Source organism: Canariomyces notabilis (genome assembly GCF_033297395.1).
Source record: "Canariomyces notabilis strain CBS 508.74 unplaced genomic scaffold N656scaffold_13, whole genome shotgun sequence".
NCBI lineage: Eukaryota > Fungi > Ascomycota > Sordariomycetes > Sordariales > Chaetomiaceae > Canariomyces > Canariomyces notabilis.
The window spans coordinates 533808-555601 of NW_027041835.1; the positions used below are offsets into that span (position 1 = coordinate 533808).

General features: G+C 55.2%; 10 protein-coding genes across 10 annotated transcripts; 6 read left to right on the forward strand and 4 right to left on the reverse strand.

Annotated features, from left to right (window-relative positions):
• The first annotated feature begins 157 nt into the window (after positions 1 to 157).
• N656DRAFT_780087 (cytidine deaminase) lies at positions 158 to 1505 on the forward strand. The gene is made up of 3 exons (XM_064815313.1): positions 158 to 856; positions 980 to 1061; positions 1157 to 1505. Exons 1-3 carry the CDS (start codon positions 495 to 497, stop codon positions 1229 to 1231), a joined length of 519 nt encoding a protein of 172 aa, XP_064669516.1. The 5' UTR covers positions 158 to 494; the 3' UTR covers positions 1232 to 1505.
• Positions 1506 to 1698: 193 nt separating this feature from the next.
• On the reverse strand, positions 1699 to 3697 carry N656DRAFT_710528 (FYVE-domain-containing protein; the record flags this gene model as incomplete). Its single annotated transcript, XM_064811682.1, has 3 exons — positions 1699 to 2361; positions 2427 to 2781; positions 2841 to 3697. The coding sequence occupies 3 exons, from the start codon at positions 3695 to 3697 to the stop codon at positions 1699 to 1701; spliced, it is 1875 nt and encodes a 624-aa protein (XP_064669517.1).
• Positions 3698 to 4644: 947 nt separating this feature from the next.
• N656DRAFT_132285 (uncharacterized protein) lies at positions 4645 to 5228 on the forward strand. Its single transcript, XM_064808587.1, has one exon. It carries the CDS (start codon positions 4789 to 4791, stop codon positions 5092 to 5094), a length of 306 nt encoding a protein of 101 aa, XP_064669518.1. The 5' UTR covers positions 4645 to 4788; the 3' UTR covers positions 5095 to 5228.
• On the reverse strand, positions 5229 to 6409 carry N656DRAFT_132284 (uncharacterized protein). The gene is made up of 2 exons (XM_064808586.1): positions 6108 to 6409; positions 5229 to 5928 (listed from the first exon to the last, which is right to left on the reverse strand). The coding sequence occupies exons 1-2, from the start codon at positions 6121 to 6123 to the stop codon at positions 5363 to 5365; spliced, it is 582 nt and encodes a 193-aa protein (XP_064669519.1). The 5' UTR covers positions 6124 to 6409; the 3' UTR covers positions 5229 to 5362.
• An 819-nt stretch (positions 6410 to 7228) lies between these two features.
• On the reverse strand, positions 7229 to 7709 carry N656DRAFT_807241 (uncharacterized protein; the record flags this gene model as incomplete). The annotated part of the gene is made up of 1 exon (XM_064818348.1): positions 7229 to 7709. One exon carries the CDS (start codon positions 7707 to 7709, stop codon positions 7281 to 7283), a length of 429 nt encoding a protein of 142 aa, XP_064669520.1. The 3' UTR covers positions 7229 to 7280.
• Positions 7710 to 8658: 949 nt separating this feature from the next.
• N656DRAFT_132289 (uncharacterized protein) lies at positions 8659 to 9458 on the forward strand. Its single transcript, XM_064808588.1, has 2 exons — positions 8659 to 8889; positions 8952 to 9458. The coding sequence occupies exons 1-2, from the start codon at positions 8760 to 8762 to the stop codon at positions 9278 to 9280; spliced, it is 459 nt and encodes a 152-aa protein (XP_064669521.1). The 5' UTR covers positions 8659 to 8759; the 3' UTR covers positions 9281 to 9458.
• Positions 9459 to 10669: 1211 nt separating this feature from the next.
• On the forward strand, positions 10670 to 11793 carry N656DRAFT_790099 (uncharacterized protein; the record flags this gene model as incomplete). Its single annotated transcript, XM_064816846.1, has 2 exons — positions 10670 to 10936; positions 10996 to 11793. The coding sequence occupies 2 exons, from the start codon at positions 10670 to 10672 to the stop codon at positions 11791 to 11793; spliced, it is 1065 nt and encodes a 354-aa protein (XP_064669522.1).
• N656DRAFT_845776 (AAA-domain-containing protein) lies at positions 11664 to 16782 on the reverse strand. Its single transcript, XM_064819212.1, has 3 exons — positions 16274 to 16782; positions 12813 to 16194; positions 11664 to 12739 (listed from the first exon to the last, which is right to left on the reverse strand). Exons 1-3 carry the CDS (start codon positions 16440 to 16442, stop codon positions 12049 to 12051), a joined length of 4242 nt encoding a protein of 1413 aa, XP_064669523.1. The 5' UTR covers positions 16443 to 16782; the 3' UTR covers positions 11664 to 12048.
• Positions 16783 to 17617: 835 nt separating this feature from the next.
• N656DRAFT_710975 (uncharacterized protein) lies at positions 17618 to 18610 on the forward strand (the record flags this gene model as incomplete). Its single annotated transcript, XM_064811714.1, has 3 exons — positions 17618 to 17866; positions 17932 to 18264; positions 18323 to 18610. The coding sequence occupies 3 exons, from the start codon at positions 17618 to 17620 to the stop codon at positions 18608 to 18610; spliced, it is 870 nt and encodes a 289-aa protein (XP_064669524.1).
• A 759-nt stretch (positions 18611 to 19369) lies between these two features.
• On the forward strand, positions 19370 to 21619 carry N656DRAFT_754697 (alpha/beta-hydrolase; the record flags this gene model as incomplete). Its single annotated transcript, XM_064813083.1, has 1 exon — positions 19370 to 21619. One exon carries the CDS (start codon positions 19370 to 19372, stop codon positions 21617 to 21619), a length of 2250 nt encoding a protein of 749 aa, XP_064669525.1.
• Between the last annotated feature and the right edge of the window lie 175 nt (positions 21620 to 21794).

A 21794-nucleotide genomic window follows, 5' to 3' on the forward strand; every position in this document is an offset into this window, starting at 1 on the left:
TTTTTTCAGTAAATTACCATCTCTAGGTGACCACGGTGATCGGCGAACGGCGAGTTCTCGGCTTGCCAAGACCGCCCCGATAACGTCAGTATTACCGAGAGATAAAGACGGCGGATAACGGCGGGATGGCGGGGTAGCTCGGGATCTGGGTCCGGGGCAGGTACGCCGGTAAATAAGGAAGTCAACACCGCTACGTACTTGATCCTGGATCACGGGAAGGTCTTGCTATGTAAGGGGGAGCCCTCTGTCTGTTTCTTTATCTTTAATGAGTAGCCTTTATTCTAACCAGTAATCTATACTGCCTAGTATTTATTAGTCACAACTTCACCTCTTTCTCCCAATTCTCACCAGGCAGGTAGCCGTAACTCACCTGTCCCCTGGCCCCTCCTCAAACTCAGGACCTCTCTCCCTGAACCCATTCCCCTTCCCGAGTCCTCACACCCTTCTCTCCTCCTTAAGAGCAAAACCAAAGAGAAGAAACAAAAGAAAACAAGATGTCCCCGCCGCCAATCCACTCCTCCTCCTCCCCCGAAGCCGTCAACGAGGCCTGCCAGACCTTCAACCTCTCCGCGGCGGAACTTTCAACGCTCCGCGAGCGCGCGCAGGCCAACAAGGCGCGAGCGTACTGCCCGTACAGCAAGTTCCGCGTGGGCGCCGTGCTGTTAACCCAAGACGGAACTTTCATCGACGGCGCCAACGTCGAAAACGCAAGCTACCCCGTCGGCACGTGCGCCGAGCGCGTGGCGTTTGGGCGCGCCATCGTGGATGGGCACGGGAGAAAGGGGGGATTCAAGGCCGTGGCCGTCGCGACCGACCTTACTGCGCCGGGCAGCCCGTGCGGTATGTGTCGGCAGTTGTAAGTCAGCACAGCATATTCGAGTCAATCGTGATGAGATTGAATAAAGGGAGCAAGAGAGAGAGAGGGATAGACTCTTACTGACAATCTTTGCCTCGGTGGCAATGGAATGGGGGTTACTAGTATGCGAGAGTTTTGCGATCTGAGCATGCCCATTTTCATGTTCGACAAGAACGACAATTTCTCCGTCTTGCGGCTTGAGGAGGTTGGTGGTGGCCCAATCTTTCTTAATTTTGACTTACACAACGCCCCGCTCCTGTCCCTGTCAGGATTGTCGCTGATACTATCATCACATTCTAGCTCCTCCCCCTATCATTTGGTCCCGATAAGTTGGGAGTTCCAGACTCTGCGCAGAGACAAGCAGAGCAGGCATGAATCATATGATCACGGGCTCTATTTGCAAAGACAAGGCTATGTATGTATGACTTCAGTCCATGGGGCGTTCAAATGACGGTCTCGGGAGAGTTGTCACTTAGAGACATGGAGCGATCCTGTCTAGGGAAGGAAGAGGCATATCCGGTATTCTATGTATGTACGGGTAGACTCGAAAGGGTCATGGTTTGTGACCTTCAGGAGTTAAGGCTTGTTCCTATGACCTCACAGTGGAAGAGTGGAATATAATTCAATTCCCTGTTTCCCGCTTGCCTATTGCCTGCCCTGATCCCGGTCCCAGAAATGCCCCAGTCTCTGCTTTAAGGAGTCCTTGAATGGTTGCTAAACTATATGCCCAACACCTCATCAAATGACAAAACCATGACACCAGTCCATAATTCCAAAGCCCAGAAAACCCAAAATGCCCCATTCCAAAAGCAGACAATTCTCTATACGACGGTTAACCCGCTTTAATACCCAAACCCGTCATGCTGATGCATGGGACATCGTCCCGGATGCCTCTCCCACCACGCAGCGATGCACCTTCTATGAAACCGGCACAGGCACTCAAGCCTCGCCATGGCCACGCCCACCTCAAACTCCTCCAGACAAATGGTGCACTCGGCCGAGTCGACGCAGTCCTTCTCGGTCGCCGTGTACGGGAACATGCCCGTCCGCCTGGGCAGCACCGGCAAGGGCGATCCCCCACCTCCGTCCGAGCCCGATACAGAGGACCCCGACGGGCCGCCACCTCCATACCTGCTATGTGTCGCAATGCATGTGTTGATGTGCGACTCGCGCAGCGCTTCAAAATTGGCAAGCGTGCGTGGTGGGAGTTCGCGGTGACAGACGGGGCACTCGTCTTCCTCGGCGATCTGTGGAGGCTGTGGCGTGGTCGGAAGTCGTCGGTTCGCGGCTGAAGATGGTCCGGCAGAAGAGCCCCCCGATCCGTCGAGCACGTCCAGCATTGACCGGTAACGTGCGGCCATGCTCGGATACATGTGCTCGATCTGGGAGGAGGTTGACGGGGGTGGCCGATAGTAGGCAGGCGGAGTACCCGAGAGGATGCGGCTCTGAGCGTTCAGGGGGTAGTGCTGGCCAGAGGGGCGGGAAGAGGATGGCGCGCCGGGTTGCTGAAGCTTTAGGTTAGTTTCATCTCAGTAGTAAGAGAGGCTGGAAAAGACGGGAACAAATGTACCATAGTAACGCTCCGGCTCCTGCCATGCCCATCATTTGGAGATGCGGCGCCAAAATAGAAACTCCACCTGTTGGAAATGGGGGCATTTTCGCTCTGGATCGTCGGACCAAGATTGCCGCCTGCCCTATCCGGACCTGGTTGTGCCTGCGGCGGGGCCGTGTTGGGATCGGGAACGCATGGATTACATAGCCTGACCCTCTCACCACCACTGAACTCTGGGCTGTACCATATCTGACTGTCGAGCAGCGAGACGGGTCTCTGAGCCGAAGGCGTCCCAGGAGGTCGTACAATGTATTGATATGGGATCGTGATGCGATGCGGCGAGCATGAGTTGCACACTACCCTGCCGCACTTGCTACGATAGGGGTAAGTAAACCATCACATACCGGTAGCATAGCGCCTTCCAGTACTCACCGGCAGTGATGCTTTCGAACAAAGATACTGAACTGAGTGTGGCATATCGGGCAATACGTCACTTCGGCGTCCGGCTGCCACCTCGGCAGCACAAGTTCTGAAGGGCGTCTCCCCTCGGTCACCGTGGGCTGAACAGTTGACGGGCCCGGCGCCGAAGTTTGTGCAGGGGTGCTAGGGGTTGCTGGCTGATTCGCAGCCTGGAACCTGGGGGCAGTCACACTGCGTCTCCGTGCCAGACTCAAAGGAGATAATGTAGGAATTTCCCTATCACTGTTGGGCTCGTGGGGCGCGCTCGCTGCCGGTCTTTCGGATTCGACTCGTCTGGGTGGCAGTACGGGCGAGCCATCACTCGACAGTATGAGATGCTCGGCGGACTCTCCCGCTTGACCTTGTCGTCCTGGTGTCTGTCCCGATGGCTCACCACTCCGCGTACTCGCACTCGCACCCGCCGTCTCGTACCGCGCCGTCGGGAGGCCTGGCGAAGGGGATCGAGCTCGCTGGCCAACTCCACCGGACTCCTCATCACTCGATGGAGACACAGCGCCCGGGCCCGCCCGCTCCGCAGAAACTCCCGACTCTATATCTTCCTCTTGGTGGTGATCTCCGCCGGGCTCCTCTTCCCGTTCTTGTTCACTGTCCGATAGCGCCCGCTCGACAACGTGAGAAGGACAATCGAAGTAGCGTGAACACTCTTGATCGTGGTACCGGGCAGTCCGCCATCTACACACAATCGGGTGCTGTAGTGTCAAACTAACACCGCGACTGGGAGTGTCGGGGCCTCTGGTTGGCGGCGTAATGCTGGTGGTTGGGGGTGTACCTGGTGGCGAGGACGGGCTTGAATCGTCGCGAGTCGCCATGGCTCCCGCGGCCGGAGCGCATCTGGCGCTGTTGATGTTGCAAGTCTTCGGTGGAACGTTATCTCGTCAAACGGCAATCCAAGGAGTCTCGTATACGGCAAGTATCTTTCTACTCAACGTATCGGGGTTCCCGATCGGTATGCAAATCTGTGTGCACGTGCTTCGGGGGACATGCAGAGTTTCGAAAAGGGAAGCGAGCAGACCGGGCCAGCGGAGTTATACACAGTGAAGACGTGAGTCAAGGGAGACGAATAGACAGGAGTCAGTCTGCGCAAGGCAAAGTGGTACCGGTATAGTATTGGTCTGGGCGTCGTCGGTGCTAGTGCGAGGAGTTTAGTGATTGTGCTGTGTTACAGGGCCGAGTACGGTACCGTCATCGCCTGGTGGCGTTGTTGGGCCAGACCACCGTAGTGCGAAAGAAAGCACAGCAAATCCCGCTCTAGGCGGTTCTATCCCAGCTTGAAATGCAGGTTGCTGCAATCTAGGTATCGTTGCTTGATTCTGCTGCTGCTTGTTCAGTCGTCTATCTTGAAGTCCGAGGCATGTTACATGAGGCGGTGGAGGGGCAACTCTAACCCTGGCTCAATCAAGCCTAGTAGCTCGCCTGGGTATTGCAGTGATAAGGACACAACTGTAATCACCGGTTCGTCTAGTTGCATACAGTATAAATACATGCACGCACATGGATTTGCCTCCGAGTCCCTCAAGTTTGACATTATGATATATCAACCTGGAACTGAAGTCTTCTCTTTTCGACTACACACGTTCGAGACACGGAAATGTTGTCGTGCCATGACGCTATAAGACCCCAAAATAGGATGACGACCTTCCAACTTACAGTATTGAAGGATCACATCTGCGGGTGCAGCATGAACGAACTCCTGTCTATTCAACTTTTTCACTTGATTCCCGGTATTGAGATGCTGTATCCGTAATAGGGTTCGCCTTCTGCATTTCAATCTACAATCCCGCTATGAGGTGAAAGCAGCTGTGATACCACGGAAGACAGACGGTCCAAGCATGCAACGCACATATCGGTAATCTGGGATGTTTACTACCTAGTATCCATAAGACCTACCCCTCTGGCTTATATGCCCACACTAACGGGCCATCTGAGGCTGTTGTTTCTCTTTCTCCCATTCTGGCAGCCAGCTGTTTCCATGGATGAGCTAACAAGCAACCCTTACTTTGACTCCATAGCCGATAACGATCGGAACTGGTTAGAGACTGGATGCCAACCTCGGATGAGGGAGTGCCATCGGGTATCTGTGCTGGCCATATCCGAAGATGGCATGGCCGTGATTTGCAAGCTGCTTCTCCCAGCTCTCCATCACCTACGAGCAACAGCAAATATCCCTCCATTATCCTGCTCTGGTAAGCCGAGAAGGCAATCCTGATCTATATATACCTCCCGCTCCTTGTCCAACAAGCTCATCGGGACATTTCGATTGAACGGATGGCCTACCCGGACAGAGACAATCCACGTAGGGCTACCGACTGCAGCGAGCCAGTGACGACGAGGCTCTCGGTGATCGGCTGCGATGACCACTCATCTCTTGAGAGGCCATTCACGGGACTCGGAGAGTCACACCCCTGACGTCGACGTGGTGGACATTGAACCGATGCCTTCTTCTCGTGCATTCTCGGTTCCATAGCATTCTCGGTCTATGGACGTATAGACAAAGACGCGGCATTAGACCCTGGCGGCTGGTAACCAACAGGGACTGACACGCTGACCTTCCAACTTTCGAATGTTGCAACGACGGTCTCGCCTTGAATTGTTATTTCCTTCCAGGCGAAACCACGAGCTTGCCATGGCCTGCCCACTTTCCCACCGCGTATTCTACCCCGTGAGAGGCCTTGGAACGATTTACGCAGCCGCCTGTGGACCTGAGATCGTCTAGGTGATGCGTCATCTGTATCTACCATCAGAAGGACCTGTCCAGACAAAACCCAGGACTTCCAAGTGGCGAGCGTGATGCTGAGCATGCAGGAACCAAGACGACAGTGCGATACACAAGTCGGTTTATCCTTTGACCAAGCCGCTCGACAAACAGCACAAGATCTCGGAAGACAATGGCGGCCATCACCTGTAGCCCACATCACGCCAACTCTGCTCAGCCTGAATGCCGTCTTGTACCACCATGCTAGGATCCCGCCGCAGCGCAGGGATTGCCTCGAGGGCAAGGTCCAGAGTATAAAGATGCCCATCTCGTCAGCCTGTTCGGATCCTGCCTCATCAGCACACATCAGCATCAGCACCAACATCCCCAACATCAACACCATCCACAAAGCCTCACACCATCTTCATCCCTCAGCACACACCATTCGACCAAAAGGTACGCTTATACAACCCAAACGATCCCGAATCCTACCACGACCGACGAGCAATAACCGAAAACTAACACACCTAAATAGGCAACCATTCAAAATGGCTATGAAACTTTGCGACCACTGGGAAGTCCATAAGTGTGACAACAGGGTCAATTCGGACGTGGCCTTGTGCGCCAACTGCGTGGACTGCAAGTGCGGCTACAACGCATGAGCGGGCACAGCGCCACCTCATCCCCTTGCCCCTGAGGGCCGGGACCCAGATAGGATCTAATGCTCAAGTACACCAGCTTCATCCATGTCTGGGTCACCGGTTCCCCTTCGAAGCTACCTAACTGTCTGGCATCATTACCAAGGCAACTTGGGTAAGGCATCTCTGTAACGTCGTTTTTCGCTTCATTGTTTCTATGTACCTCCGTAGCTCATACCATATCAAAAACGAAGAAAAAATACCACGCTCTTTTTGCCTTGTAACACCATGAATGTATGGGAGTCTCTTGTGTGATACCAAAAGGAGGAAATGGCTGTCGATTACTGTCTGTGCAATCCAATCTTTGCTGGGAAAATGGGCTCGGAACTTCGGATGCTCCCAGTCTTGCTGGGCTTGCGCTCGCTTTGATGAATGAGTAAGGACATATATCGTACGTTAAACGGCATACAATACGGACTTATGATCGACAATTACAGTCGAATGTCCAGTTGACCCTTGCCGCCCGTTTTAAGATCAGCCTTCCGTTTCCGTGCAGATCAGGGATGTGAGGAAGCTTATTGGGTGCTCCAGGCAACTTAACCAGATTGCTCAATACAAAAATCTTATTCAACCAACGATGGACCGTGAGAAGGGAACAATAGGGAGACACTGGTGGGTTTATCATTTCATTTCGTGCCGGAGTATGGTGCGGTTGCCGCCAAGTTCGGTTTCGCAAACGCAGAAGAACCCCGAGTAAAACTCCCGCGCCGATGATGCCCATAGCCCATTCATGCTCCTTAGAGATGGGGGCATCGATTTTGGTCTAAATAATCCACATGCCAGCCAGTAGCCCCATTCCAGAAGGCAAACAATTGAGGTGCCCGGGATATCAGAAACAATCCTCACAAGTCTATTTCCGCCGAAAATAACTCCAAACATCGCTTCCCCTGAGAATTAAATAATACGGTCCATGAGAGAATCGAAGAGGTAATAATAGTAAGCTTGCTCAGATGCAGTCGTCAATGCCAAATCGGTCCCTGTAATAAAGTCGGTCATGCGCGTCTATGCCAGGAAAGCGATACCGGCACCGAGAACACCGAGAAGCACAGCGGGCTGAACAAAGAGACCACCAGCGGCAGCTGTAGGGATGGTGGTGGCAGCCGCCGTTGTCTTTGACGGTGACGACGAAGTGACCCCGACGAGCGAGGTTTGAGTGACAAGAGGCTTCGAGCTGCTGGGAATGACGATTGACGACGGATGGCTGGCGGTGGGGCCGACGGTGCTGGTCGAATTGGAGAGAGGGAACGCCCAGGACGTAGTAGTCGAGGTGGCGGTCGAGGTGCGGCCAGGGCAGTTTGTGGCCGTCGGATTGCACGACGTGATGGTGATGGTCTTGGTCAGAGTTTGAGTCGACGTCGTCGTGATGTCGGCCTCAGCAGTGACCATGGAGAGGCCCGCGGCCAGTACGGCGATAATGCTCTTGAATTGCATTGTGTTGGTCCGTATTGGTGTTTCTGTTTTCTAGAGATCGTGACCAAGGATGCTGCCGGGGCCAGCGCTTATGCGAATATGTCGACAGGCTAAGATCAACGAGACCCGCGTCTGTTATGGTGAATGGAGCAAAGGGAACAATGCTGAAAATCGTAAAGTTGATCTCGATAGGCGATGGTTGAATGAGTGTAAGGCTGACGCCGGAATGGTGAAGCAAAAGAGCGTGGACAGCTGCTGGGATGGCGCTGAGAAGGTGAGAGATGAGGAGAGGGAGCGGAAGCCGGCTAGGAACGTGGGAGCATCGTCCTTTTAGGCCGCAAAAGCAATTTGGGAGATGGCACGCCAAGTCAGATTGTCTCTGTCGTGCAAGTGCCACTGCAGCACTGCTTGCCTGCACCACGCTAAGAGCCGGTACCTTGCAGGCGCAAAAGTTGGAAGCCACTTTTTACAACGGTCGCTTTCTATTGGTCTGCCAGCATATAATCTGCAAGGCACCGAGCATGGGTATTTACAACGCGGCCAATTGCATCGCAAGTGGTGGGTCAAATCAATTGACAACTCTCAAAATCCCTGCTTCCATCCGAGCTGAGGGCCACGAACTTCCACGAACTTGGGCGGTGATGCGTAACAACTCATCATGCTTATCATTCGCATTATGATTTTCTGAAATGGCGAGGGTTTCTTGGTTGCCACGTTTCGTCACACACTTCTAGTTTTCGATAGTCAATGTCTGGATGATACAAGCAAATCGCGCACAGCGACTCTCGCTCGCCGCGAGTTGGGGGAGGCGCGTTAGGAAATGGAATGGCACCGCCACACCAGCCCAACCATGTAGTATGTAAATTTGGTGTAACGGCAAGCAAATCCCGTCATGAATAACGGTGGAGGCCAGAGTCGCTGACATCGGTGGAATAAATGGCTTTTTAACCGTATATTCTACCTCTACTATGAAATTGTATGTATGACAGTACATACGTTCTCTGCCAATACAGACATAACCGTTATGGTAGAGGCGAATCTCATTGATTGAAGCACGGCAAACATCTCAAAATGAAGGGGCCCAACTTAACATCCAAGGATGCTTGGCAGAGGGTTATTTCTGGGGAGGTGGGGCTTGAGCAAGGAATTCTAGGCCGACAAGAATCCTTTCCATCTTCACTGCAGGGACGACATCGCTGGAGTAGGCCATGCCATAATCAGCATCAGTTGCGAACAAGAAGCCCTAACCAAAGCAATGCCTAGGACAAACGCACAAAAATCTCCGTCAACCAACCCACCGTTACAGTAACTCCAACACACAGTATTTCCCTTCGTTGGGATCAACCCACGTCATACTCTGTATCAAATGGGAGTTGGCCGAAGGTGACACAAACATGGCGTCTCCGCATCTCTGCACCACTCAGGAAGATGGGCTTAGATTAGCCCCAGTATCGTCAAGCTCGGGAATGGCGCAAGAGTCAACGAGAGCATGGCCAGAACTGGCACAACTGCAGCTGCAACCGCCGCAGCAACAGGCACACCCCGTTAGAACCTTGGTGCGGCATTCCATGCTATCGGGAACCCCAATCTGAAACTGAGGCTCCATCGTGGTGCGATGGGTGCTGCTGTCTTCGAGATCGTGCCGCTGCTTCTCAGATAGCCCCGTTCCTGCCCCGAGTTTCGGGCCATCTATCTTTAGCCCCCCGCCCCCATCCCGCTGCTCATGGTGTCTGCATCCTTCGGCAGAGGAGCCGATAAAGTTTTGTCCGGGGAGCATGCCCAACCATACCAGAGCGTCCTCGGCGAAGAGCGACAAGGCCTTCAGGCAGTCGGTTTCTTGCTACCGTCGATGCTCATTCCGGAAGCTTTCGGTACGCCGGTGGCGGGGTCTCTTGGACTTGTGCTTTCTCGTCCTCTTCCGGGACTCGATGGGAAACAAAAACCCGATCATGCACATGTTTGACCGTATATCAGGCGGGGGACGAGCACGCGTACTGAGATTAAGAACGACTGTGGAAGCCCTCCATTCTCAGCCATTGGACACGTCTCCAGGAGAGCACTAAATAATCCCTTGACTACGAGTAACTCGCTGGTTGCGGCGCAAGCGCCTGCGATGGCTAGAAGTCGAAGCATTCGGCCCCTTTGTTGCCTACCGATCAGTCTTTGTTCTTGCGACGACCAACCATACCTACTCTCAGCCACAGTTCGCGGGCAATTTGCCAACTGAAGCAAGTGTCGCGCTATCGAGGACAAGTCGGCCATGGGGTTGCACTGATGGTATCAAAGACGGCTGCCAGTGTCTCGGAAGTTTGTTCGCATCATGCGGTGGGCAAAACAGCTTAGTCCTTTCAGGGACGGCACGGTAATTCCAGCCAGCATGCTGATTGCGATAGCAGAGGCTGAATGTCGACGCACATGTTGATTTCCCCCTTCCACCTTTATTACGTCAAATGGGAGGAAAGGGTCGGATGGAGAGGTTCAGTTCAACATCCCGAGTATTGGACCTCCGTCTGTGCAAGTGTGAAGGTTTCCCCCAACCGCGGCAGAAGTCGTTTTCAGATCACCCCTGGTTTCATCTGCTCCCAGGAGGGGTTGCAGCTTCCCAACCACCCTGCGTAGTTTGCATTCAAAGGTTATGAGCACCAGGCAAATCAACACTAAGACGTCTCCGAGTTACTCTTAGAAGAGACATCATCTTTGGATACAGCTACGGATACCGCTGCTTGGTTTGCTTGTTGGTGTCTGAGTGGGCATTTCAACAGCTTCCGTTATCTGCCCCTCGCACTGCAGCTACCCCGCAATAAGTGGTGAATCTCAGAAACGCGCCCCTCCGTTAGCTGTTTGGGTTTCTTCCTCGGAGCCTGACCTCCAAGTCTGGCAGTCGTTCAAACGAGGAATACAGGGTCTTAAATAAGGGATCAAGAAACAAGCTCCCGTTCCCTTCGAATCAAAGGGGTTCCTGGCGGGACAAGGTGCACACCATGGCGTCCGAAGGCAGTGAAGCCAAGTCGTACTCGACTGACCCCGCGCTCTACATCTACACCTCGTTGACGGCCGGATCGTCGCACATTGTCACGGCAACGTCGCGGCTCGAAACCATCTTGCGCGCCAACCGCGTGCCGTTCAAGGCCATCGACATCGCGGTTGATGAGAAGGCGCGCATGCTCTGGGGCCGGCGCGCTGGCAAGGACGCAAGCGGCCGCCAGCGCAAGCTGCCCGGCCTGGTGCAGATGGGCATGGTCCTAGGTGTACGCCGCGTCTGCCTCTTTCATCGTCTTGAAATTGGACGACTAACTCTTGCCCGCAGGACCTCGTCGAGATTGAGGAATGGAACGAATACGGCGAACTCAAGGAGCATGTCACCTTCTATTACGACGAGTTCACCCAGCCGCCCATCAGCCAGGCCCCAAAGCCTGCACCTGCTCCAGCAGCATCAGCCAACACAACGACAGCATCCTCCAAGCCAAGTGCTCCCCCAGCAGCCATACCCGCGCCGCCTCCGGCGCCCGCACCGAAGACAACCACCACCACCACCACCACCACCCTCCCAGTCCGAAGCGTAGCCGAAGAAGCGGCACAAAAAGCAAAGCAGTTACGCCTGCAGAGCCTCCGGGATAAGGTCCACGGGAAGGGCTCATCTGCCGCCCCCTCGTCCTCAGCGTCGGGGCCACCACCACCACCACCGCCACCAGAACAACCCACCAAGGACGACGCCAATGTGACCAGCGCAGAATCATCAAAATCCCCGCCTCCTGCCGCCGCCGGCCTTCAGTCCCCGACCTCGAGCGGCTGGAAGGGGCCCGGCGCAGACATCAGCACCATGACGACGCTGCTGCAGAGCCCGCAGTCGACGAGCTGGAAGCCGGCCAACGTGGAGCCGCCCGTGACAGAGCTGCACGGGTCCGTGGTCCAGAGGGCGTCGGCTGAGGAGATTGCGGCCGTGGAGAGGGCCGAGACGATCAAGGAGGAGCCGGAAGAGGAGGAGGAAGAAAAGGATGATGAGGATGAGGATGAGGATGAGGATGATGATGAGGAAAGTGAAGAAGAAGATGATGAGGAGGAGGAAGAGGAGGAGAAAGATGAAGGCAAGGCAAAGATGAAATGAGATGAAGTGAAATGTGTCGAGGGCGAAACCGTTAAGCATAGCCTTGGGTGATTTGATTTACCGGGAATGTGTTAATAGCCACTGTCAATGTTCATGTCCCCCAATGTCGATAGTAAGTCATCTGGGTCCGGTATTAGATGCCTGCACGATCAGGGGTAGCCACAGAGAAATCCCACCATATCCAAGAGCCCACGACAATTACCATTTCATCTACCTGCCTCCTTCCCATCCAATACAATCCCTTACAGGATAAAACTAGTCATACAATGACTCGTCGCCACTTCCCACCAAGCCGTCCCCAAACGGCGCCGCAGCGACTTCCTTCCCCTTCCCCTTATCCCTGAATACGGTACTGACACTCCCATTCAACCCTCCACCACCATCATTGTCAGACTCATAATCCCCATCATCATCCTCATGATCGTACCCCCCGTCGCTATCCAGCGCAACCGCCTTCCCTTTTCCCTTGCCCACGGGCATCTTCCCCTTGCCCTTGCCGCCGCCACTACTACCAACGCTTCGCCCGGACGCACCCGAAACCGTTCTCTTCTCGGCCAGACCACCCAATCGGGCCGCTGTTCCACCTTCCTGCTTCTTCGCCCCTTCAAATGCAGCCCTGACGCGCTCATAGTGCGCCAGCTCCCCCGCGCTGACGCTGGGGACGAGCTCGGCGTGGGCGTCGAGAAAGTCCTGCTCCGTGACGACGACGGCGACATCCTCGGGCATGGCAAAGTGGTCGAAAAAGTAGGCCGTCGAGATGGGTTGTTGCTGCTGCTGCTCTCTCTGGGAGTTGATGGTCCTGATCTTGGCGTCGACGAGGCGGGCCTGCCGCGTGACCGCCTTGAGCATGGCGTCGGAGCAGAGCGCGTAGAAGTCGGCGCCCGTGTAGGTGAAGGGCAGCCGCTCAGCTACGGAGCGCAGAGAGACGGAGGGGTGGAGGGTGAACCTTTTTATTTCAGGGTTAGCGATGGATGAGGAGGTGGAATGAATGGGGAACAGGGGTTGGTAGAAAAACTTACTTTCTCGTCAGGGCCTCCATGATCTTGAGCTGCTTGTCGTGCGTGTCCGACACGCCGAGGTAGAGCATCTTGTCGAAGCGGCCGGGCCGCAGGAGCGCTTGGTCCAACAGATCAGGCCGGTTGGTCGCGCCAATGACAAACACGCCGCCCGTGTCCTCCCCGCCGGACATGCCGTCCAGTTCGGCGAGCAGCTGCGACACGATGCGATCCATGACGCCGCCGCTGTCGCCCTGGTTTCCTCGCTTCGGCGCGACAGAGTCCAACTCGTCGAAAAAGACGACGCAGGGCCTCGCGTCGCGAGCGCGCTGGAAGACGCGGCGCACGTTGGCTTCCGACTCGCCAATGTACATGTTGAGCAGCTCGGGGCCCTTGACGCTGAAGAAGTTTAGGCTGTACTCGGTCGCGATGGCCTTGGCGAGGAGCGTCTTGCCGGTGCCGGGGGGTCCGTAAAAGAGTATCCCCGAGCGCTTCTTCATGCCCTTGGCAAACAGCTCTGGCCTCTCTAAGGGCAGCTGGATGGTTTCGGTAATCGCTTCCTTCACGTTGTTCAGCCCTCCAACATCGTCCCAGGTCACGTTGGGAATCTTGGGCGCGCCTATGGCGTCGGCGAAGTTCTTGCGGGCGGCGTCCACGGCAACTTCAAAGTCCTGCTTGCTGAGGCCCAAGGCAGCCGGTCCGCCAGCTACCTGTACGTCCCGAATGGTCACGATGCGCTCTCCGCTGGTAGCTTTTGCCGACAACTGCTCCAGGCGAGACCGCTGCGCGACGAGCGCCCGCTCGACAACGTCAACCAGGTCTCCTGCCACGAGGGCGGCTGTTTTGAGGGCGATTCCGCTGAGGTCGACCTCCGGATCCAAGGCTATCCCGCGGTCATCCATGATAGACCGTAGGATACCCTCACGCTCGCACTCGTCAGGCGCGCTCATTTCTAGTTCATGGGTGAACAGAGCCCTGATACCGTCGGGCACCTTCTCCACTTCTGTTGTGGTAGCAATCAGTACCCTGGCGTCAGCCAGGATCTCCTTGATGGACGCGACCATCCGATCCGCCGTCAAAGCCTCGATATGGCGGATGAGAAGAGCGCAGCAGTCTGCGCCGCAGCTCATGGCGCGTTCCGCGCGTGATGTCAAAAAGCCTGCCGTCTTCACGTCGCTCCCTCCAGCGCCAGAATCGTTTACGATATCGTACGCGTCCACAGTAAAGGTGTGCAAACCAATGTCCATACACGCTTGCGATGCGGTTGTAGCCTTGCCAATGTTTCGTTGCGTTGACGTGAGGAGGATCGCCACGGGGGTCATTTTGAGATGGATCGCAGCTTTGCTGGTTGCGGCGGCCATGAGCTCCCGGAGTCTTCGCCTGAGCGGCGAGACATACCGTCGATCCGGCTCCACCATTAACGGGCTCTCGAGGCTCCTGGACTGCTTCGGAAGCTTTTTGAGCCCCAAATAGTAGCGCCAACTGCTTGTCGCTGTGCCAGGGACACGGCTCGTCACGGAGCCGGTCTGTTCCAGGTGGGCGAGGGATATGTCTATGCAAGTGACAGAACCCCAAGGATCCTCCTCCTCGTCGGCTTCTTCCACCCCATCCTGCTTCATCGGTTGGACGTGGCCAACCTTGAACCACGCGACCTCGTCGTAGCGTAGGTTATGGTCTGACCTGCCGCTGGCAATCATACCGAGGACATCATCAACGGGTGAATCGTCAGCTGCAGCGGTAGTCTCTTGCAATGCCCGGCCGAGTTGAGCATCGATGGGAACAGCAATAAGGTCTCCTCTTCTGACGATACGTAACCGCCTCTCAAAGTATAACTTCAGACCAGCCATGACCGCGGTCTGTACGTCCCTTTCAACCGGAATTGGAGTTCTAACATGCTGTAAAATAACCTCACGGGCAAAGGGCGGCTGAGTGTGATTTGACAGCTTGGATTGCGACGTCTTAGCGGCCTGAGTGAGCCTCTTGATGGGCGCAAGGCGCAGGTAAGGAGGGCTTTCGAGATTCGCTAACATGATGGGTGAGAGGTAGACGGCAGGGCTTAAGGGCTTCTGAATCTGGGATTCAAAGAAGGACATCCTCCGATCATCATATTTCGAGCTCGCAACCCTAGCCACCGGCCGGTTGGAATAGCCTTCTGGCAGCCCGTAGACTCTTGCTGGCCTCCAAACAGGTTCCCCTGCGTCCTGCGCCACAAAGCTGCCCAGTCCGAATGCCCCAAACCCGTTTGAGGGCGGCTCCCTTGCTGCTTCTACCCGCACCCAGTCTCCAGAGAAGCAGCCGATTCGGTTCAACTCTCTGACATCGACGTAAATCCTCGCTTCCTCGTCATCTTGGGGAGTCGGCTTCGGATGTAAGACATCCGGCGGAATGGGCCTCAATAATCCCTGGGCTTTGAACAAGCGCCCGCGTGGCCGATCTGGCCGGGCCGTCGTCGCGGTGAAACTTGAAAACACAGAAGCAGCGCCACTGATGCCATTGCTTTTCCGCCCTCGCCCGATTGTAGCCGGAGTAGCGATCCCGCTGGTTATGGCAGATGACAAGGTGGGGGCTTGAAGGGAGATCATGTCGTCCATGGAATCGTCCGACAGAGCGTCGTCTTCGGCCTCTGGCTCCTCAAATTCCGTTTCAGTCGCGGTAGCATCCGCAATGTCGGTCGGATTATCAGTTCGGACACCTTCCTCGGCGGCAGAGTAGAACTGGTCGTTGGAGGTATCGTAGTCGGTATCCGTGGCGCCGTTAAGACCCCGGCTCTGCGGCATCGGGGCTGACGGGCGGTTGTGCTTGGAGTGGATGCGGCCGGCGGAGACGATGATCTTGGTTGTGGGAGCCAATATTCCCTGAGCGACAGGCTCGCAAAGAGTAATTTTGCCGGGATTGGGCGGAACATGGGTGATGGGATGCGGCGGGAGAGGCAGCGGGAAAAGGTCGCCGGTATGGACGACCTTGAGCGTGCCTAGTGCGGCACGCAAAGCTGCCGTCAAGCGGGCCTCAGGGGTCGAAACCACTGGGGTTGTCCCTTCTTCGCGGATGGGGTGCTCCCGGAAAAAGGTGCCCTCCCCATTTTCCAGTCTTTTGGCCAGCTCGCCTTCAAGGCTCACAAAGACCGTGTCCAATTCTATGGCAGCAACATCCAGAACCAAGATTTCGATGCCACTCCGGCCCTGCGTTGCCAGTCGCGAGGGCGCAGCCTGCTTGAGATTCACGGCAAAGGACTGAAGGGCCAACGAGGAGGGAGAGAATTGGATGGTCGACGGGGCAAGGGCAGACGATGGCGTAACAGGAACTATGGTCCAGTCGGTTGTCTCGGGTGGGTGGATCGATGTCCACGGAGCGATTGCGACATGGAGGGCGGCAGGGAGGGTAGGCGATTGGTCGTCCTGGTTGTCGGCTGCGTTGGGATGGCCATGAAGAATCAGCATCCAGGACTGCGCGAGGAAGACTCGAGGTAAAGGGGCAGGACAACCAACCGTGCCGCAGGTGAGGAAATAGCTCATTGAACAGGTCCTCGGACACAATGCCCACATCGGTCTTGATGTGGTCGTCGAGGACCAGACGTGCCGAGACGGCTGCCTTGTCTTGACGGCGCCTTCGTACCCGTCTGCGGCGGACACTGCCACCCCCCTCGGAAGCGGGCATTATGAACCGTTGCAGAGGTCTGACGGCTTCCGGCGACCCGCGTTTGGGCTGGTGGCTGACCCGGCCACTTGGTCAATCTGCGGGCCGGGGATCGCTCCGGAGGCGGTACCGACTGTGCCGACCTAGTATACGCTCGGCGGCCTCGGTGCAGGTAAGATAAGGTAATCGGTACCGTTACCCAACGCCTGGGCTTTCGAGCGGGTTGCACCACGCTGAAAAGAAACGTCAACAAGAATGCAAATGCCAACTCTAACCCCAATTGAGTCTCAGGAAGTCTCAGGAAGCCATGTTCAACACAAGGACAACCCACCGCGATTCAGTGTGAGAGCTAGACTCGACGCCATGGTTCCAGCCGTTCGCAGATCCAGTGGTCTCGGCTTCCGTTTCGTTTCGCCTCGGCACATGGCAGGGAGGAAGGGTCCGCTGTGTTACCAACCCTAACCCTCTATTCTCTATATCTGGACGTTCACATTCACTGCATGTGGAATTGTGGATGAGGTGGTTCATGATTTCATCTCACCCCTAAATTCTAATGTCCAACTGTCCATACCCAAGGTAGGCCCATACTAATGTTATGTCACGCTGACCATTAAAAGTCAACTGGAAGTGTTGATCCAGCGTTCGAGAACAATACCTATTGCCTCTTTTATAAAGTCTAAAGGGACAGACACTAGGTTCGAACAGTCAGAAGTCCCTCATACTCACTCCGTCTCATTCATGACTGCACCATTCGGTGGAGTACATAGTACCAACTGCATTCAGTGCATTGGGTATACCGTATATTCTCACGAAAACCGCCCTCACCTACTGCACAGTCTAAGGCAAGCGACGTTTCTAGCCATGTATTCCACCCACTTCAAACCCCAACTTCAACCTCGCAACACATCAGCAAAGTTGACGCGCATTGCATAGTGCAAGGCTGGGATAGGCCACCAGGCTTGGACTGCGCAGTAGGGGAGGGCTGATTTCTCGAGAATATACGGTACAAGTCAAGCTCCCCTTCTTAATTTCATCTCCCACGGGTCGTCTCTTAGTCTGCTGAGGCTCTCAGTTCGATTCTTCGTTCGGCAACCCGAGACCTCTCTCTTGACAACCTGATATCAACTCGCTGGAGTTGCCCAGTGTTATGCCATCTGTCTTCCGCCGCCATTCATACCGCCGCCTTCCCTGCCACAATGCCGGGCAATCGAAATCGTGGCCGTGATGTCTTCATCTGGGACCTGAACGACAGTCAAGATCGTATTCCCTTGGGTGGCTTAATCCTCACACCGGGCATCACCAATACGGACTTCTGCCAGATGCTCGACATTCTTCTCATCACCTCAGATGATTACGTCGTCCAAAACGAACGTGGAGACGAGGTCCTACGAGATGCCCAGCCCCTTCTTCCTGGGGATTATACAGTTACTGCAGATAGTGTTGAGGTCAGTCTGCACTGAACCATTTTAACATCTCCCGAGCCTTCCCCGTTTCTAAGAACATTATCAAGGTCAACGATGAGGTAGTGTTCACGCGAGCACTCTCCCTTGGAACCGGTAGCCGGGTACGATCATTCACAGAACAAGTTCGGGCTCGCGACGGCCGTTGTGTTGTTTCCAAAGTCGAGAATCCCAATGCTAATATTGATATCTGGGCGGGATTCGAAGCAGCGCACATCTTCCCACTAGCATACGAACAACACTGGCGAGAGAACAACTATGAGCGTCGGATCACAATTGATCCACCTCAGGGGGGCAAAATCAATTCGGTACAGAATGGGATCCTTCTCGGGTCGAATCTCCATCAGTTCTTCGACATCTATGGGTTTTCTATTAATCCTGATGTAGGTTTCTTTATCATTGTTGTATATCTAGTTCTCGCTAACGTTATTACACTTTTAGAACGGGTACAAGATAACCTTTTTCGTTCGAGACCCAGAGCAAGTGGCTGGCCAAAGCCTGGACAGGCACCTGCTGAATGATCCCCGCCGTCCGCCCGACTCGATCCTCCGGTGGCATTTTCGCCAGGCGGTCCTTGCAAATATGAGAGGCATAGGAGAAGCTACTCATGAACTTGACTTCCCGCCAGGTTCGGATATAATGGGCGAGATCCAAGCCGGCCCCAAGGCCGCTGAACGTATGGAGTTCGAGCTATTCGACCGGCTGGCTCACCACATGGAGATCGTATGAGAGAGAGAGAAAGGGGCATTCTTCAGCTGTTGTTTTAGAGTGACGGCGCAAGCGTGGTATATGGGTACTACATAGGTAGGTTACTTCCCGTCTGCTACAATATCAAAGTTTAGACTTCCTCACTGTCGAAAGCGCAAAAAGCGGTGGGGCATGCCACTCAACTCGGCACCATGACTGAGGTGCCCTTTCTGAGTTTTGATGTGAGACATTTGTGGCCTATAGAATTCAAGGGCAGCGCGGCGTTGGTACTGTACGATTTTCACATGCTTGCGTACTCCGTACAGGCCTGGAATTTGGACACCACTCAACCTCCTCATCTCTCCTATTGCAGCCCCATTGGCACTTATTGGTGACGTTAGAGGCTGATACCATAGAGACCGTGTAGAAATTTGGCATCTTATTCTTTCGGTTATTTATTTTGTGATTGGGTTGATCTCCGAGAGATTGTTAGCAGTTGCCACATGGATCGCTGGGCTCGCCTCTTCCCCAGGTAAACCCCGTCCCTTGGTACCGGCTTCCCGACCCTCATCCGCCATGACGTCGATTGGGAACTTTCCTTCCGCAACCGTCAATTGGCCGTCCTATCTTGCCTGGCTTCGCTAATATTCACCTCAATGTCTTCCAACTTGAACATACCACTCTCATTATGTATTTATTTTTGTCTGTTAGTATCTATATCAGCTTCCTACAGTCACCACGGCCTCCTGTTGCAAGACTGCCCCACTTTGAATTGCCCCCTCGATTGATTGCAATTCCACCATGAAATATCAAGAAAGCTGCCTTCAGGAGACCGGTGCGCCACCCAATGCCTTCACTGCCGAACATGGCGACCATGGATTGCTTGGCAGGGTTGCTGTGGAGTTTGCGCAACAAGCCGAGAAGCTGTCGCACCATCACTTACGGGATGGCGAGGGCGATGATGTGGCGGTTGAGGCACAGTTCGTGACGCCGCACGACCCGGTTATCGTCACATCAGAAGGGAACCGGCTACCGACTGTACCGTTGCAAGAGGCTCACAAGTTGAACGTCCTGAGGGAGGAGCTGGAGGAGCTGGAGGGTCACAAACCATCAACGTCGCTTGCAAATGGTGACCAATTTCCAGATGGCGATGCCAAGTGGGCCGAAATTGTCAAGGAACATGTCCGCAGCCTCTCTGCAGAAGAGTCGAAAAATGGGACCGCAAAATCAACAGACGGGAGCTTGACGAGGTCGATGCCACCATCTCATACGAACCCCCTGTTTCCTCCCTTACCGCTTTATGGGCCGCCCTCTCTTCTCCGCGATCTCCAATGTCTCACGTTCCGGATATCTTCTTTCTTCCTCAGCCTAGCCTTTCTGGGCGTTATCGTGCTCGGTGCACTCTTTACGAGCCTCGGCCCCTGGTTTCGGCGCCTATGGCAGCGGGCGACTTGCCAAGATCCGGACGCTAGTCGCCCGTTCTATAAGGAAGAGGTAAGACGGGCAAGACTAAGAAATCAACAGGAAATGAACTGGACAAAGAAGGGGTCACCTTCGCGCTTCCGGGGAGACGCGGAAGGCCGCAGCGACGATAATGTCGGCTTCATACCTACGGAGGGCGGCCCGGATCCCATTGTGTGCGACCCAGCCTACTATGCCCGTCGGGTAGGCCTCGACATGGAGGAATTCCAAGTCCAGACCGAGGACGGTTTCATCATCGACCTTTGGCATGTCTACGATCCCAAGGAATACACCCCATTACCGCCTGAAGAACGGGGCCATCATGGCCCAGACATGTTTGCAGACGCCAAACGAAGTCGCACCGATAATTCGACGCAGAGGCCAAAATTCCCCGTCCTACTGATGCACGGTCTCTTACAGAGCTCAGGCGCGTATTGTGTCAACGACGACGATTCGCTGGCCTTCTTCCTCTGCAAGTCAGGCTTCGATGTTTGGCTGGGCAACAACCGCTGCGGCTTCAAGCCGCGGCACGTGCTGCTCGATTACTCGGATCCGCGCATGTGGTGCTGGAACATACGCCAGATGGGCGTCTTCGACCTGCCGGCGCTGACGTCGCGGGTGCTTTACGAGACGGGCTTTTCCAAGATTGGGCTGATCTGCCATTCGCAGGGCACTACGCAGGCGCTGGTTGCCCTGGCCAAGGAGCAGCGCCCGGACCTGGGCGAGAAGCTTACCGTGTTCTGCGCCCTCGCGCCCGCCGCCTATGCGGGACCTTTGATCGGCAAGATGTACTTCAAGTTCATGCGCGTGATCACGCCGGCTCTGTTCCGCCTCATGTTTGGAATCCATGCCTTCATACCGTTCATGATGGCCATGCATGCCACACTCCATCCGCGCCTGTACGGCTGGCTGGGGTACAAGGTGTTTGCCTTCCTCTTCAACTGGACGGACGAGCGGTGGGATCGTGGCTTGCGGGACAGGATGTTCCAGTTTGCGCCCGTCTATGTCAGCGCCGAGTCGATGCGCTGGTGGCTCGGCCGCGAGTGCTTTGCCAAGCAAAAGTGCATCCTGGCGACAAAGGAGGAGTGGCGCGCCGAGGAACGTGAGGATCACGAGCAAGAGCGGAGGCGGTACATCTTAGCGGCTGCGAATCCCGACTTTGAGGGTCAAGGAGACGGCGAAAACCCGGTGCACGACGCTGAGACGCATAGAAAGCGGCCCAAGGGATCCACGGCGTGGTATAATAACCAGGCGCCGCCCTTTGCGCTTTGGGTATGTGGGAACGACTGTCTTGTGGACGGAGACAAGCTGCTGCGCAGATTCGAGCGAGGACGAGAGCCGCATGTCAGTGTGGTCCACACCAAGGTCATCCCGGAGTACGAGCACCTCGATGTGATTTGGGCCATGGATGCCGTCGACAAGGTATTCAAGGAGGTGAGAGAGGTGTTGTGGAAGACGTGCGACGCGAGAGACATCTGTCGTGTCCCACGCGGATGCGAGGACGTGGCACCCTGGACACCACCCCCCCAGGCAAGTGAAGGGGAAGAGGAAGGGCTGCAGTCTAGCAGCAGCGAGGAGGTATCGCAATGAGTGTTGACTACGAAGTACAGTACTGTTCGTATCTGCATAGCACGGCGTTCAGTGCAGGGACTCAGGGATAGAAAATACCCGGTGATAAAGCTGTGAGCTGCAAAAAGAAAGGACGTTGGACAAAAAATTCAGGGGTTGCCACTGCAAGTGATGTTACCCGTGGGCTCGAACCTTC